At 52.0% G+C, this 16,806-nt stretch overlaps 1 protein-coding gene across 1 annotated transcript; it reads right to left on the bottom strand.

Annotated features, from left to right (window-relative positions):
* Positions 1–14,982: 14,982 nt before the first annotated feature.
* On the bottom strand, positions 14,983–15,589 carry UCN (urocortin). The gene has a single exon (XM_075594702.1). The coding sequence runs from the start codon at positions 15,587–15,589 to the stop codon at positions 15,104–15,106; it is 486 nt and encodes a 161-aa protein (XP_075450817.1). The 3' UTR covers positions 14,983–15,103.
* Positions 15,590–16,806: the final 1,217 nt, after the last annotated feature.

The raw sequence follows: 16,806 nt of genomic DNA, 5'->3' as shown, positions 1-16,806 counted from the left end.
CAGGACAGTCCTGCTCCCACATCAGCCTCACGTCCTTGTTTCTTCCTGGTGGTGCTACCCGGGCAGTCCCAGCAGGCTCTGCGACCCACATCCAGCAAGCCTAGGGGACTGTGCCAGCCAGCTTCCTCCTGGCTGGGGAGAAGTCGCTCTCTCTCCCCCCTCTCTGGGGAAAGCAGTCTCTCTGTGTGTGCAGCTCTATGTCTGTCTTTTACACTCCTGGCTGGGGAGAAGTCGCTCTCTCTCCCCCCTCTCTGGGGAAAGCAGTCTCTCTGTGTGTGCAGCTCTATGTCTGTCTTTTACACTCCTGCTCACTCAGGAGACCAGGTAGATTATTTGATTTTCTGCACCTGCAACAAGCCTCTCCAGGGAAAGTTAACTCCCTGTAGGCTGGAAACTATCTGCACCACTCCAGCCCATACAGGGACAGTGATTGTATCACATTATGTATATCTTTGGAACCCCTCTTTATTAGGCCGTACCTCCGTTTATGAGGTGGGGGCCTGAGTGCATATAATATAGTAACCCTCACACGTGAGTGGGGCTAGTAAGAAGGGGGATACCAAACACAGTATATGTATAACCAGGGCCGCCGACGGGGGGACAGCCGGGATTGCTGTCTCGGGCCCACCCTGTCAAGGCCCTGTCTCCCTGTTGGTAACACTACAGTCTCCACTCTGTGCAGGCAAGCCAAGTCCTCCCCTTTCCTGTGCCCCTCCCACCTATCCCTCCCTTTCCTCCTGCAGGCAAGCAGAGCCCTCCCCTTTCCTGTGCCCCTCCCACCTATCCCTCCCTTCCCTCCTGCAGGCAAGCTGGGCCCTCCCCTTTCCTGTGCCACTCCCATCTATCCCTCCCTTCCCTCCTGCAGGCAAGCTGGGCCCTCCCCTTTCCTGTGCCCCTCCCACCTATCCCTCCCTTCCCTCCTGCAGGCAAGCCAAGCCCTCCCCTTTCCTGTGCCCCTCCCACCTATCTCTCCCTTCCCTCCTGCAGGCAAGCTGGGCCATCCCCTTTCCTGTGCCCCTCCCACCTATCCCTCCCTTCCCTCCTGCAGGCAAGCCAAGCCCTCCCCTTCCTGTACCCCTCCCACCTATCCCTCCCTTCCCTCCTGCAGTCAAGCTGGGCCCTCCCCTTTCCTGTGCCCCTCCCACCTATCCCTCCCTTCTCTCCTGCAGGCAAGCCGAGCCCTCCCCTTTCCTGTGCCCCTCCCACCTATCCCTCCCTTCCCTCCTGCAGTCAAGCTAGGCCCTCCCCTTTCCTGTGCCCCTCCCACCTAACCCTCCCTTCCCTCCTGCAGGCAAGCAGGGCCCTCCCCTTTCCTGTGCCGCTCCCATCTATCCCTCCCTTCCCTCCTGCAGGCAAGCTGGGCCCTCCCCTTTCCTGTGCCCCTCCCACCTATCCCTCCCTTCCCTCCTGCAGGCAAGTCAAGCCCTCCCCTTTCCTGTGCCCCTCCCACCTATCCCTCCCTTCCCTCCTGCAGTCAAGCAGGGCCCTCCCCTTTCCTGTGCCCCTTCCACCTAACCCTCCCTTCCCTCCTGCAGGCAAGCTTGGCCCTCCCCTTTCCTGTGCCCGTCCCATCTATCCCTCCCTTCCCTCCTGCAGGCAAGCAGGGCCCTCCCCTTTCCTGTGCCCCTCCCACCTATCCCTCCCTCCCCTCCTGCAGGACTGCTGGGCCCTTCCCTTTCCTGTGCCCCTCCCACCTATCCCTCCCTTCCCTCCTGCAGGCAAGCCAAGCCCTCCCCTTTCCTGTGCCCCTCCCACCTATCTCTCCCTTCCCTCCTGCAGGCAAGCTGGGCCATCCCCTTTCCTGTACCCCTCCCACCTATCCCTCCCTTCCCTCCTGCAGGCAAGCTGGGCCCTCCCCTTTCCTGTGCCCCTCCCATCTATCCCTCCCTTCCCTCCTGCAGGCAAGCCAAGCCCTCCCCTTTCCTGTGCCCCTCCCACCTATCTCTCCCTTCCCTCCTGCAGGCAAGCTGGGCCCTCCCCTTTCCTGTGTCCCTCCCACCTATCCCTCCCTTCCCTCCTGCAGGCAAGCAGGGCCCTCCCCTTTCCTGTGCTCCTCCCATCTATCCCTCCGTTCCCTCCTGCAGGCAAGCAGAGCCCTCCCCTTTCCTGTGCCCCTCCCATCTATCCCTCCCTTCCCTTCTGCAGGCAAGCCGAGCCCTCCCCTTTCCTGTGCCCCTCCCATCTATCCCTCCCTTCCCTCGTGCAGGCAAGCTGGGCCCTCCCCTTTCCTGTGCCCCTCCCACCTATCCCTCCCTTCCCTCCTGCAGGCAAGCTGGGCCCTCCCCTTTCCTGTGCCCCTTCCATCTATCCCTCCCTTCCCTCCTGCAGGCAAGCTGTGCCCTCCCCTTTCCTGTGCCCCTCCCATCTATCCCTCCCTTCCCTCCTGCAGGCAAGCAGAGCCCTCCTCTTTCCTGTGCCCCTCCCACCTATCCCTCCCTTCCCTCCTGCAGGCAAGCAGAGCCCTCCCCTTTCCTGTGCCCCTCCCATCTATCTCTCCCTTCCCTCCTGCAGGCAAGCTGGGCCTTCCCCTTTCCTGTGCCCCTCCCATCTATCCCTCCCTTCCCTCCTGCAGGCAAGCTGGGCCCTCCCCTTTCCTGTGCCCCTCCCATCTATCTCTCCCTTCCCTCCTGCAGGCAAGCAGGGCCCTCCCCTTTCCTGTGCCCCTCCCATCTATCCCTCCCTTCCCTCCTGCAGGCAAGCAGAGCCCTCCCCTTTCCTGTGCCCCTCCCATCTATCCCTCCCTTCTCTCCTGCAGGCATGAAGGGCCCTCCCCTTTCCTGTGCCCCTCCCATCTATCCCTCCCTTCCCTCCTGCAGGCAAGCAGGGCCCTCCCCTTTCCTGTGCCCCTCCCACCTATCCCTCCCTTCCCTCCTGCAGGCAAGCTGGGCCCTCCCCTTTCCTGTGCCCCTCCCACCTATCCCTCCCTTCCCTCGTGCAGGCAAGCTGGGCCCTCCCCTTTCCTGTGCCCCTCCCACCTATCCCTCCCTTCCCTCCTGCAGGCAAGCTGGGCCCTCCCCTTTCCTGTGCCCCTCCCACCTATCCCTCCCTTCCCTCGTGCAGGCAAGCTGGGCCCTCCCCTTTCCTGTGCCCCTCCCATCTATCCCTCCCTTCCCTCCTGCAGGCAAGCAGGGCCCTCCCCTTTCCTGTGCCCCTCCCACCTATCCCTCCCTTCCCTTCTGCAGGCAAGCCGAGCCCTCCCCTTTCCTGTGCCCCTCCCACCTATCCCTCCCTTCCCTCCTGCAGGCAAGCTGGGCCATCCCCTTTCCTGTGCCCCTCCCACCTATCCCTCCCTTCCCTCCTGCAGGCAAGCTGGGCCCTCCCCTTTCCTGTGCCCCTCCCATCTATCCCTCCCTTCCCTTCTGCAGGCAAGCTGGGCCCTCCCCTTTCCTGTGCCCCTCCCATCTATCCCTCCCTTCCCTCCTGCAGGCAAGCAGGGCCCTCCCCTTTCCTGTGCCCCTCCCATCTATCCGTCCCTTCCCTCCTGCAGGCAAGCTGGGCCCTCCCCTTTCCTGTGCCCCTCCCATCTATCCCTCCCTTCCCTCCTGCAGGCAAGCTGGGCCCTCCCCTTTCCTGTGCCCCTCCCATCTATCCCTCCCTTCCCTCCTGCAGGCAAGCTGGGCCCTCCCCTTTCCTGTGCCCCTCCCATCTATCCCTCCCTTCCCTCCTGCAGGCAAGCTGGGTCCTCCCCTTTCCTGTGCCCCTCCCATCTATCCCTCCCTTCCCTCCTGCAGGCAAGCTGGGCCCTCCTCTTTCCTGTGCCCCTCCCATGTATCCCTCCCTCCCCTCCTGCAGGACTGCTGGGCCCTTCCCTTTCCTGTGCCCCTCCCACCTATCCCTCCCTCCCTCCCCAGGCCTCTGCCTGTGCTTGCCACGCTGCTCCAGCAGGCCCATACAAGGGCCCCAGGTAAGCCCACATGCCCCAAGCCCCCTTATACTACCCTCCCAAGCACCTTACCCACCCCAAGAGGGGACAGGACTTATTTTTATGTATGTGTTTGGGGAGGGGGACTTATTGTGTGTCACTGTGTGTGTGTGTGTGTCACTGTCTGTGTGTGTGTCACTGCGTGTGCCACTGTGTGTCTGTATGTCAATGTGTGTGTCAGTCACTGTGTGTGTGTGTGTGTGTGTGTGTGTGTCAATCGCTGTCGCATTGAATGATATGACACTGGGGTTTTTTGTTTGCCTTCCTCTGGATCAATAAGTAAGTATAGATATAGGACAAAGTATCTGTTGTCTAAATTTAGCATAGGTTGTACTTGATTGGCACATGTCTTTTTTCAACCTCATCTACTATGTAACTATGTAACTATGTGCCAGTCGCTGCATGTGTGCCAGTCGCTGCTTGTGTGCCAGTCGCTGCGTGTGTGCCAGTCGCTGCGTGTGTGTCAGTCACTTTGTGTGTGTGCGCGTATATTGGGAGGGAGGTTATTGAGTGTGGGGAGGGGAGAAAAATACATGGGTCCACCCTTATACCACCCTCCCAGGCACCTTACCCACCCCAAGGGGGGAGAGGGCTAATTTTTCTGTGTGTTGGGGGGGTTGGGGGATTATTGTGTGTGTTTGTGTCACTGTCTGTGTTTGTGTCACTGTCTGTGTGTGTATATGTGTGTGTCACTATGTGTGTGTGTCACAGTCTGTGTGTTTGTGTGTGTCACTGTTTGTGTGTGTGTCACTGTGTGTGCGTATATTGGGGGAGGTAGGTTATTGAGTGTGGGGAGGGTACAAAAATACATGGAGGTGGGGGTGTAAGAGAGGAAAGTGTCACGGTAGACCAGGACTTTTAACACCATTTATATTTAAGGGATCAGCCAATAGGCAAAACACAGTAATGAAATAAAATGAGGTTTATTTTGGATAAGACCTCGTAAACACACAAGAATACAAAATACAAAAATATACACACTTTCAGGGGTCTGGGGAATGAGATCTACCTTTCCCAGGTGCAGGGACCCACTTCAAATAGGTTTCCCCTGTCCCCTTCTCTGATTCACGATATTAGAGTGTTGCACACAGCAGAAACTCTGATAGGAATCTCCAACTGGTCACAGTCCAACTCCACACTCCTTCCCAGAGATGGACCTCTCTCTGATAGTCTCCACACTCCTTCCCAGATGTGGAGTTCTTCAAACTCCACACTCCTTCGCAGAGGTGGACTTCTCTCTGATGGATTGATCAGCAGTGTTCCATATATATCCCTTGGTGGTTATATTTTAACATTGAGGCAGCCAGCCAAGAGAAACAGTGCCTGGGGCTCAGACGTGTTAACTGATTCATTTAACTAATCCCCAACCTTTGTTCTGATCTATTTCTATGGAGTGCTTCAACTGAGTGAATTACTTGGTCTTTCTCCCTAGAAATAACAATGAGTGGAATATCTCATTTACTTTCTTGCATGTTAATTCCGGTCTCTCATGACCTCCGGTATGCTTGAGACTTGTAAGTTTGAATTTCCCGCTGGAATCGGCCCTGAGTCTCATTCTGGGGCATCTCTGGCACAGCCTCGGAGCACACGCTTAGTCAGCTTACACGCTTATTCCAGGGACAACTGTGGAGCGCAGATTGGCTACCCTTTATATACTTTCCCCGTCTCCATAGAGAAGCATGGAAGATGGAGTCGCAACCAATCACAGCGCGGATGCTGCACACTGGCCAATCACAGAGCGAAGGCTTGCCTATGATGGACCAATCTGGGTGGGGGGCGGTTACTGTGTGGCTAGGATAGGGGTGGGCTTAAGGAGAGTGAGGATTTCAAACCGGCCAATGGGAACAGCGCCTAGGAGGCTTATACCCAGTACCGGTTCCCATCGCTGACCTGATATCCCCCGGAGAGATAGGCCCCTGAGAACCTCCCACTCTCACAATGTCCCCGAGCACCTCCCCCTCCTGCGTAACACCCGCCCAGCACACAACGGAGACACACACACACTTGCATCACAATGTTTACTGAATAAAGGGTCACAGAATACATTAATACTTTCTAAAATACGTGTTTTGGGGCCACATTAAGATAGATCTATGGGGCAAACCCTGTGTATCCAGTCAACCGGGGAGGGGCAGTGGCTGCGCCTTTTCTCTGGGAGGCGCACGGCCGCTCCAGTCACATCTCCTCATCTCCAGCAGAGTGAGCTTTACTCCAGACACCATTTTACCGCCACCACATGGTATAGGGAGCAATATATATATATATATATGTAATAACCCCCTTTTGGAATGACCATTTTCACCTAAAGGGTGAAGGGCCTTAAAGGGTTAACACTATGTGCTTAGAAAGTGTACCTTCCCTCTCCAATAACATGGCACAGGGTCACTAGGCAGAAACCTTAGCCACGCCCACCTTCCGGAAGGCTACATATACCATACACACTCTGCAAGCCGATGTATAGCTAGCTCTGTATGTTCACACAGTGTACTCTCATTGATTTTGATTTTGTAGCTAGCCTCCATGGCTAAGTGATTAATTATCATGTTTTGGGCTATTGGTATACAGTGTTAAAAACAAACTTGGATCCTTATTGACCTTAGGGGCGGATCGTTTTATGTGGGTTATACATTCCTACATATATACATACAATCCATAGGTCAGTGCTCTTGATCCAGCAGACATCTATCAGATATGTGCACCATCTAGGGAGCCTATAATGGATAATCTATTTCCCAATATTCACCAATCAGAATAGGTCCGAACTAATCAGTTATTAGATCGTAACCCGATCTCATAGGGTTAACACCGCTATTTTTAGTATGAAGGCGTACCACACAAGCACCTACTGACCAATAGGGGTCCACACCTCCCTATATATACCAGGTACTTAGTCGTAAGGGTAGACTCCTCCCCCTGAAGAAGCGCGTCACACGCGCGAAACACGTGTCGGATGTTGCTGACGTCACGAAAGTGACGGCATCGGAGTAGCGACTGCGTGGACACACCGGATGCCTTTGCGCGTCGTATGCCTCTAACTACACACAAGGGCTCTCCGTAGCCCGCTCTCTCTTTTTCCCTTCCCTCCCCCTCCCTATCCCTCCCCCTCCTTATCCCTCCCTCCCCACTGTTGCGGCGGCACGATACTCCGCCGACGGGGAGATTTCCTTGCTGCACTGTTGTGGCGGCACGATACTCCGCCGATGGGGAGATCTCCTTGCTGCACTGCTGACCCAGTAGCGTTTTGTTTCACAACAATAATCTGTTTTGCAAGTTGGTTTCTGGGAGGCTGTTACTATACAGCCATTTATGACTACTAGTCTGATACATTGTTTACTGTTAGTGTATCCGACTCCGTGCGAGGAAAGGGATACTACCTGTCTTATAAACAGTAGGAACAAGTACACATAGTTAGTCTGTTAGAGGCATAGATCCAATTACACCATATGTATGCTACTTACTACAGCATTTACCCCACCTAATCAGATGGTGGCGAATTATAGTTAATGCTGTCACTGTTCCATTGCCCTTCAAAGGCCACTGAACGTACATATGTAATGTGTGTTATATATATGGGCATCACATGTTCCAACTATACGCAGGAACGGATGGGGTTAATCTCAGATGGCATATGAGATATCCTACTTATACATATCCCCATCGGTTCTCTTCATTGCTCCACCTAGGGGTTCAGTATATACCCATATTTTTATCTATTTGAGTGTAATATAACTATTTATGTATTAAAACTTTCTTTTTTGCGCCATTTTAGTTTCTGGTATAGGGATTTTTATCCTTGTGGCCTTAGAAACATCTACACGTCTGGTTTAGAGTGCATATATAGGGGTATCTTTGAACTTCTCGGTTCACTCTTTTCACTATAAGTATTATACCTCCTTTGCACCAACCGCTTTTTAGGACATCATGTTTAATAGGTGAGCAGTTCTTTCAAACATCTATGTGTCTGTACAGCAGGTGTAAGGTTGGGTGTTGAGAAATATATTTGTGTGTCGTCAGCATAGAGGTGATATTTAAACCCAAAAGATGTTATTAGGTCACCTAGAGAGAGTGTGTACAGAGAAAAGAGAAGAGGTCCAAGGACAGAGCCCTGGGGTACCCCCACAGAGAGATCAATAGAGGAGGAGGAGGTATTAGCAGAAGAGACACTGAAAGTACGATGGGAGAGGTAGGATGAGATCCAGGATAGAGCTTTGTTCCGAATACCAAGAGTATGGAGAATGTGAAGGAGAAGAGGGTGATCCATGTTGTCAAATGCTGCAGAGAGGTCGAGTAATATGAGCAGAGTGTAATGACCACTGTCTTTGGCAGCATGAAGGTCGTCAGTTATTTTAGTGAGGGCTGTTTCCGTGGAGTGAGCAGTGCAGAAGCCAGATTGTAGAGGGTCTAGGAGAGAATAGGTGTTGAGAAAATGGAGCAAGCGAGAGAATACACGATGTTTAAGGAGTTTAGAGGCAAAAGGCAGGAGGGAGACAGGTCGATAGTTAGAAAGACAGGTAGGGTATAGGATATTATGTATACTTATAGCCACTCCCACTGCAGGCAAAGTCACGGGAGACCAGGACTTCTAACACTTTTTACTATTCGGGATCAATTCACCGGGCAGAACAAGGCAGTGGAATAGAATGAGGTTTATTCGGGTGAAAGCCGCTGACATACAAAAGATACACAAAATACAAGTAAATCACCCTTAACTGAGGGTCTGAGGGGGGACTCCAGCCTAACCGGGAAGATACCTGGCTATACCCGCTGAGCAATGCACAAGATAGAACTTAGCTGCAATCTCAGAACGTGGTCTCAGCCAGGCTTCTCCGGCTAAAAACCAAGCCGGTTGCTCTGCTATTCGCAACAGAGCAACTTTGAAAAGCCCGCCAGCGCCTCAATGACCCAAGCCCGGGATCGTCTGGTTCTATGATCGGCCAGTACCCTTACATAGACCTCGGGGTTCTCTGTCTAACATGGAACCGGGGCTGGTGACCAATCAGAAGACGGATCGCAACTCAGCGAGCCAATCAGAATGGGGACTCGCCTGGCTGCTGACGTCAGAGGAGGGGGTGTGTCGAGCTGGCTCGAAAAGCCAGATGAGCGGGAACTATGAATTGGCCAATGGGAATCGTGCCTTCTTGCAGCAGCTTCCCCCAGCCAGCCCATTGGCTCCCACTGGGCAGGCTCCACTAAGTCTGGCTGTCCCAGTGTCTCCCCCGCGGGAAGCCTTGTTCTCCGGACCCAGTACTCCGCCCTTCCCCGCTCATCAAACTGTTTCAGCACCTCTCGACTTCCCTTCTCCTCTTTGATCCCCGGTCTCTATGCAGACATCCCGGCGCCTTCTTAGATTGCCAGGTCTGGCTGTACAGAGATTAGTACACACTTTATAAAACCTATTAACCTTAGGGAAACATCATACATGTGGGGGAAATGGGACTGGGATACTTGGGACCGGAAACCAGGATTCTGGGGGACATGGTGTAGCCCCGGTGTAATTCACCTTGTGGACCCGCAGAACCTGCCTGCTCGTCGGTGAGAATTATGGGACTACCGGTAACTTTGTCCCCCAAACTCCTACACAGGTTCTGAAGGCATTCTCACCCAAATATCCCCCTTGAAACTCCCACGCCCGAAATCCCAAGTTTATTACATAACAAGAAAATGTTAACACACCAACAGGACAGGTTTTTAGGATGTACACAGTATCCCTGGCTTATGGTGCTTCTAAGCTACTAGTGACCCACGGTTTTCAGGGGTAACCAGTCGGGCTTCACCTTTATTATGAAGACTGGCCACACCCTACCGTCACAGGCATGGTGACCTGTGATCTCACTAGGGGATATATAGAGCTGCAGAAGCTTTTAGAATGAGGTTCTCAGGAGGAGACAGGGATGGGGAGCCTCATTGTATGAGTGTGTAACTCCATGTGCCAGGACGTGCGGTCACTTGAATTGTTTTCCTGTTAGGGAACGTGTCCCTTATTGGTAACAGGGTCTCATTATGTAGGGTGAGGCATTAAAGGCGTAGGCCACTTTGGCCACGGTAACTGTGAAGGAGCCGCAGAGGTCCACGGCACTCTTCTGTTATTCTGATACCATCAGGGAGGCTAATAAGATGTATTGGGGGTGGGGAGGGGGGTATCCTGACGAGACTTTACGTCACTCCATAAAATGGGATTATAAAGACATGGATCTGGGGCGGTCCGTAATGGCCCCGCAGAGTCCGGGTCCCTTGGGGTCAGTGCCCGGCAGTTCCCGATACTCTGGGCTGTTGGTCTGAGGAACACGGGGTGTGTGCTGGCTTTGCAACTTCAGCACAACATGTAAGTTTAGCCACGAGTCTTCAACACGTGGCGGGAACCACGCGGCTGGCACGTGTTTCCGTAAGCAGAAGGGTGGAGGGGCAAAAGCGGCAGCCGCCGAGGCTAGCAAGAAGGGCAATAACACCAGGGGAGATGCGATGTAGGAGTGCCCCAATATGGAGAAGGGGCAGTTGCTTTAAAAGGGCTTTTTGGAGGGTTCCTGGATCCCTCTTGTGCTTGTGGGGTCAGAGAGGATTGTGTGCGGAGTATGAAGTCGGTAGGACAGGAAAGGGACGTTGTCGCTGGGCAGGATGGCAGGTCCCGTTAGTTACTCTCCCCTAGCGAATCGGAGGATTTCGCCTCGCGGTGGGCGTAGTTCCTAAAAAAGTTCCCGGCTCCTTTCCCTTAATTCTGCGCCTCTCTTCCCCGGCCGGGGAATCAGTTAATGATCGCATTGACCCAGAGTTATGATGGGTATCGTATGCGTCGTTCGATAAAACGCCGCGGCTCACGGGCGTTGTTAGTGAGACCGATATTGAATCTGCCCTCCGCCTGCTGCCGCTCTCACCTGTGGGGCTGACATTTGAGGGAGAGATTTCTGTTGATTTGTGTTCACTTACGGCAGGAGTCACTAACTCCAGTCATCAAGGGCCACCGACAGGTCAGGTCAACCACTGAGCCACTGACTGAGCCACCTGTGCTGAAGCAGGGATTTCCTTAAGACCTGACCTGTTGGTGGCCCTTGAGGAGTTGGCCTCCTCTGGGTTATGAGTTGTTCTATTCCATGCTGTTGTTTCGAGGTTTTCAGTAGTCCGGGAAGGGTGTGGGATTCCGAATATTCTGCGTTATTTGTGGTGGGGCCGCAGTCTGTGCCGGTTGCTTGCAGGTTTTGAGGCGATGGTGGCACGCCTTGGAGTTCCGGCACCTTAATTTATGTGTTGGGCTATGCCTATGGCCCGGATCTTTACAAGACGTTTGGCATTCGCGATGTCGGAGGTGGTGAGGCCTCATCACTTTATCAGACTGACAGCTGAGATCAGAGAGGATCTGGCAGTATGGCTGGGATTTTGGGGTACTTACGATGGTAGGACGTTATGGACCGTGGCCTGGTATTTAATATAGAGTTAGAGATATTTATTGATGCATCAGGTTCAGTGGGGTACGGGTGTTATTTTGGAGGACGGCAGTGGGGTACGGGTGTTATTTTGGAGGACGGCAGTGGGGTACGGGTGTTATTTTGGAGGATGGCAGTGGGGTACGGGTGTTATTTTGGAGGTCGGCAGTGGGGTACGGGTGTTATTTTAGAGGACGGCAGTGGGGTACGGGTGTTATTTTGGAGGATGGCAGTGGGGTATGGGTGTTATTTTGGAGGACGACAGTGGGGTACGGGTGTTATTTTGGAGGATGGCAGTGGGGTACGGGTGTTATTTTGGAGGTCGGCAGTGGGGTACGGGTGTTATTTTAGAGGACGGCAGTGGGGTACGGGTGTTATTTTGGAGGACGGCAGTGGGGTATGGGTGTTATTTTGGAGGACGGCAGTGGGGTACGTGTGTTATTTTGGAGGACGGCAGTGGGGTACGGGTGTTATTTTGGAGGACGGCAGTGGGGTACGGGTGTTATTTTGGAGGACGGCAGTGGGGTACGGGTGTTATTTTGGAGGACGGCAGTGGGGTACGGGTGTTATTTTGGAGGATGGCAGTGGGGTACGGGTGTTATTTTGGAGGTCGGCAGTGGGGTACGGGTGTTATTTTAGAGGACGGCAGTGGGGTACGGGTGTTATTTTGGAGGATGGCAGTGGGGTATGGGTGTTATTTTGGAGGACGACAGTGGGGTACGGGTGTTATTTTGGAGGATGGCAGTGGGGTACGGGTGTTATTTTGGAGGTCGGCAGTGGGGTACAGGTGTTATTTTAGAGGACGGCAGTGGGGTACGGGTGTTATTTTGGAGGACGGCAGTGGGGTATGGGTGTTATTTTGGAGGACGGCAGTGGGGTACGTGTGTTATTTTGGAGGACGGCAGTGGGGTACGGGTGTTATTTTGGAGGACGGCAGTGGGGTACGGGTGTTATTTTGGAGGACGGCAGTGGGGTACGGGTGTTATTTTGGAGGACGGCAGTGGGGTACGGGTGTTATTTTGGAGGACGGCAGTGGGGTACGGGTGTTATTTTGGAGAACGGTGGTGTGCTGGCACTTGGCCCTATTCCTGGCTTGAATCAGAAATCGACAGAGAAGCCCAATGCTACATCCAATATGACAAAAATACACAGTAAAATACTTATATATTCTCTTGAAAAAGGGTCATTTAGTTTAACCCTTTGGCCAAAGCGCTGTAAGCCTGCGAGCCACGTCAAGGCAGACACCCGTTCGCAAGGCCTAACACTACCAGATAAAATACTAATATACCTCTATTAGGATTACAATTCTAATTTACATCCATTAGGAGGGAGAAAGACCACAGTGGTTCTCCGGTGGCTTCGGGTGATGGGAGGGTGGGAGGATGGGAGGGTGGTAGGATGGGATGGGTGGGAGGATGGGAGGGTGGGAGGGTGGGAGGAAGTGAGGTTTGCTAGCGACGATCAGCTGCAGGTGTTTGATTTTGAAAGATGTTAAATGATTTCTTTGCAGGTCATGTCCCGGGGATGTCCGGATGTGCATAGATACGTATATCTTTTGGGCTGCAGTTGTGCCATACGGGCCCAACCTTGGCCTGCACGTGGATATCACTAGGGGAATATAGTTGGGGAGGAGGGGTATACAGGGAACACACATCCTCCATATTTCCAGGCGCAGTGTGGTTGGATGGGGGGCCCAGGTTTGGCTGGAAGGGGAGAGGGACGGGAAGGCGATTGAGCGTTGTAGGCACAAGCTTAGCAGAGCAATGGTGAGGTTTGTTAAGGAGGCGGGTGGGCTTCTTGTCCGGCACAGAGAGTTGGAGGAGCAAGAAGTTGGCCTGGATAGGGAGGATGGGGTTCATTTGTCCAACATGGGTATGGACATCTTCAATGTTGGCTTGCAAGACGGCCTTCAAGCTGCGTTGGTATTCGTGGGGCGGTGAGATTCATTTTAGGCCTTATATGGGGGTTAATGCCCTGGTGAGTTTTGGTCAAGTGGCTTAATACCCGGTTGGAATACATTACTGTGGCGACTGAGCTGGCATCCGGCCAGGAGGATGGATCACAAGTCAAGTGCATGTGGGCTCCAAACACAGCTGCGGGTGATCTGGTCTAAATAATTACTGTATAATGTGGGTGTGTAAATAAAACAGCGATCTGTGGGTGTGCACATGAAGTAGTGGTACTGAGGGTGTGTAAATAAAGTACTGGTACGTGTTAATAAAATAGTGATATGTGGGTGTGTAAATGAAATAATGGTACTGTGCATGTGTAAATAAAGTTGTGATCGGTGCGCGTGTAAATATAGTAATGATACTGTGGGTGTGTAAATAAAGTAATTATACCGTGGGTGTGTAAATAAAGTAAGGATACTCTGTGTGTTAACAAAGTAGTGGTACTGTGGGTGTGCAAATAAAATAGTGATCTGTAGGGGTGTAAATAAAGTCGGGATCTGTGCATGTGTAAATTAAGTAGAGGTCCTGTTTGTGTGTTAATAAAATACTGTTCAGTGGGTGTGTAAATAAAAAAATGATATGTGGGTGTGTAAAGAAAGTAGTAGTACTGTGGGTGTGTAAATACAATAGTAGTGGTAGTGTTGGAGTGAAAGTAATAAGCAGTGGTACTGTGTATCCCCCACACGGCTCTGTCAGCAGAATTATTGTTCCCAGGAATGAAACGCTGCTCACAAAATGTGACACAACTCGTGATATCTGTCTTTATTGTACACACAGCAAGGGAAATATACAGGCAGTGTGTCACAGGCAGTGTGTCACAGGCAGTGTGTCACAGGCAGAGTGTCACAGGCAGAGTGTCACAGGCAGAGTGTCACAGGCAGAGTGTCACAGGCAGAGTGTCACAGGCAGTGTGTCACAGTGTGTCACAGGCAGTGTGCGGAAATCACATTATTATCCAGTAACTGCAGCAATCACAATCTCTCTCTCTCTCTTTCTTCCCACTCTCTCTCTCCGGCTCTCTCTCTTCTCTCTTCCCCCCTCTCTCTCTCCGGCTCTCTCTTCCCCCCTCTCTCTCCTGTACAGCTGAGTTCTCACACCCTGTGTAATGCATTCAGGAGTTTATATGGGGTGTTTGTGAAAGTCCTAATATTTAGAGTGGAGAAGAGAAGTGAGGAGAGAAGAGAGAGATGACAGGAGAAGAGGAGAGAATAGAGGTGAAGCGAGGAGAAGAGGAGAGAAAGGAGGAGGCGGGGGACGGTGAGGAGGAGAGATAGCTGCGTTTTTAGCGTTAGTGTGTGAGAGGGAATGGGCCTGTGGGATTCCCTGATTTGGTGTTTTGGGTTCTCCCTGAAACCTGACAACTTTCTCCTGCAGAGTAGACTACGGAAACCCTGAAATCTCAAATGCACAGACATCAGTGACGCCCCCACCCTCTCTGCTGGTCCAGTACAAGGTATCACTACCTCCTGCTTCTGGACCAATACATCTACTTCATGGGCTATCAAATCTCAGGAGTATTGTTTCCTCCCAGAATCCTCTGCTCTTCCCCCACAAGCCTCGGAAGCTATGGAAAGGGACCTTTGACCAGGACTCAAAGAAAAGCAGGACACTTCCAAGTTTAGAGACTTGTAATTTGGGACACGTACATCAAATGACACCCATGCCTCCTGTCTCCATAGGCTATGTCAGGGCCCATGCTACGCCTACTTGTGCACAAGTCTTAGCTGTGAAGGAGAAAGGCCCATCACATCCCTGGGGGAGCAGTGGGAGAGAGAGGTCTGGCACAGGGGAAGATGTCCATTGCCCTGTAGATGTCACTTTCCCACTGAGTCGAAGATGATGCGGTTCTGTTCGGCCTGCTGCTTCTGGTTCTGGGTTTTGGCAATCTCTATCATCTGCCTGAGGATGTGGAATGTCAAGTCGATGGAGATGGGGGGGTCCTCCCTCTTCAGGCGGTCAGAGAACTCTTCCAGAAAGCTCCTGGCAGCCTCATCAGGGCTGCTCTCCTGGAAGAGGGTCTGCAGGACCGTGAGGACCGGGGACAGATCCTGGGTGGACATCTGCCGGTCAGAGGAGAGGAAGCCTTTACTAAGCCTCAGCAGTACCCGGGGATCTCTCTCCTGGTCCCGTTGGAACTTGTCCCTCAGGAAGTAGAGCAGGGCCTGTGCATTGTCATCGCTGAGCACCCCGTTGAGGCTGAGTCGTGGGACCTCAAAGATACTCCTGTCCAGGGGGCGAGCTCCGACGTGCGCCGCGAGGGTTAGGTAACAAGCCACCAGGGTCAGCAAAGCGGTCTTCATGACGGGGGCTTCTCAGAGGCCTGGGGAACAGAATAGAGAGGCGATGAGAGCAGCAAGCTGAGGGGAAATAGGAGGACATGTAGTAAGGAGAGAACAACACCGCTCACCTATTAAACTCCTAATTATAGTCAAAATATGATTATAGTGTGAGGTGCATGAGAGGTATTGACTAATATACACAGATGTGATCCAAGGGGATCAGAAGTACCCCAAAATACTGCACTCAATACATAATATAATAGTAGTCAGGACTGGAATAGTCCTTCAGAGAATTCTGATAAGCAATCATGAAAGATTTAATTGGACCAGCAAAAATCTTAAAAACCTCAAAATAACAACATTTTATTACATCCAAATAGATAATATATACACAAACAAATGAAGTATTCACCCTAGGAATATTCCTCTATGTGTCGTGGTGATGGAGACATATACCAGTAACTCTATTGTAATGTTCTATGCATCTGCAATGGCTACACAAAGAGAGAGTAATGTATAAGGGTGTATACGTGGGTATCCTACTACGTTGAGGTATAATCTACCCTTTTACCAAATCACGAATTAACACAGTGGTAAGAAAGGCCCCCAATGGCATCCAATACCCATCCTTCAAATACCCATCCAATGCCCATCCAATGCCCACACAATACCCATCCAATACCCATCCAATACCCATCCAATACTCATTCAATACCCATCCAATGCCCATCCAATGCCCATCCAATACCCATACAATGCCCATCCAATACCCATCCAATACCCATCAAATACCCATCCAATACCCATCCAATGCCCATCCAATGCCCATCCAATGCCCATACAATACCCATACAATACCCATACAATGGGTAAGAGTGACTCAAGATGCAGAGTTAGTACGTTGGTACAGTATGTAAGGTAACATATATCCAAGGCAGCAACTACAGAGTAACAAATATTCTCCACTTGCAATTAGTGGCATGTAGTAAAAGTATCTGACAATATATATTGTTATGCTTTAAATGTTTGTGTCAGTGTATATCAGTGTAAACCAACTGCCGTCCGATTGGGTAACATGATTGCTGATGGATTGTAAACAAACACAGCTGATTTAATAGCTGTTTGCAGGCACAAGCACGCTTCACTCGTATCAGTAACAGCGTGACGCGACGCGGCGATGGAAGCGCGGAGCCGGGAAACACAGCAGCCAAAAAACATATGGTAACAAAATACAATGG

This window comes from Ascaphus truei, chromosome 4 (assembly GCF_040206685.1).
Source record: "Ascaphus truei isolate aAscTru1 chromosome 4, aAscTru1.hap1, whole genome shotgun sequence".
NCBI classification, from domain to species: domain Eukaryota; kingdom Metazoa; phylum Chordata; class Amphibia; order Anura; family Ascaphidae; genus Ascaphus; species Ascaphus truei.
This window is presented reverse-complemented; position numbering and strand designations above follow the sequence as displayed.

Bases quoted from the DNA above. Each gene is read 5' to 3' on its own strand.
- UCN (XM_075594702.1), bottom strand. From the start codon at position 15,589: ATGAAGACCGCTTTGCTGACCCTGGTGGCTTGTTACCTAACCCTCGCG.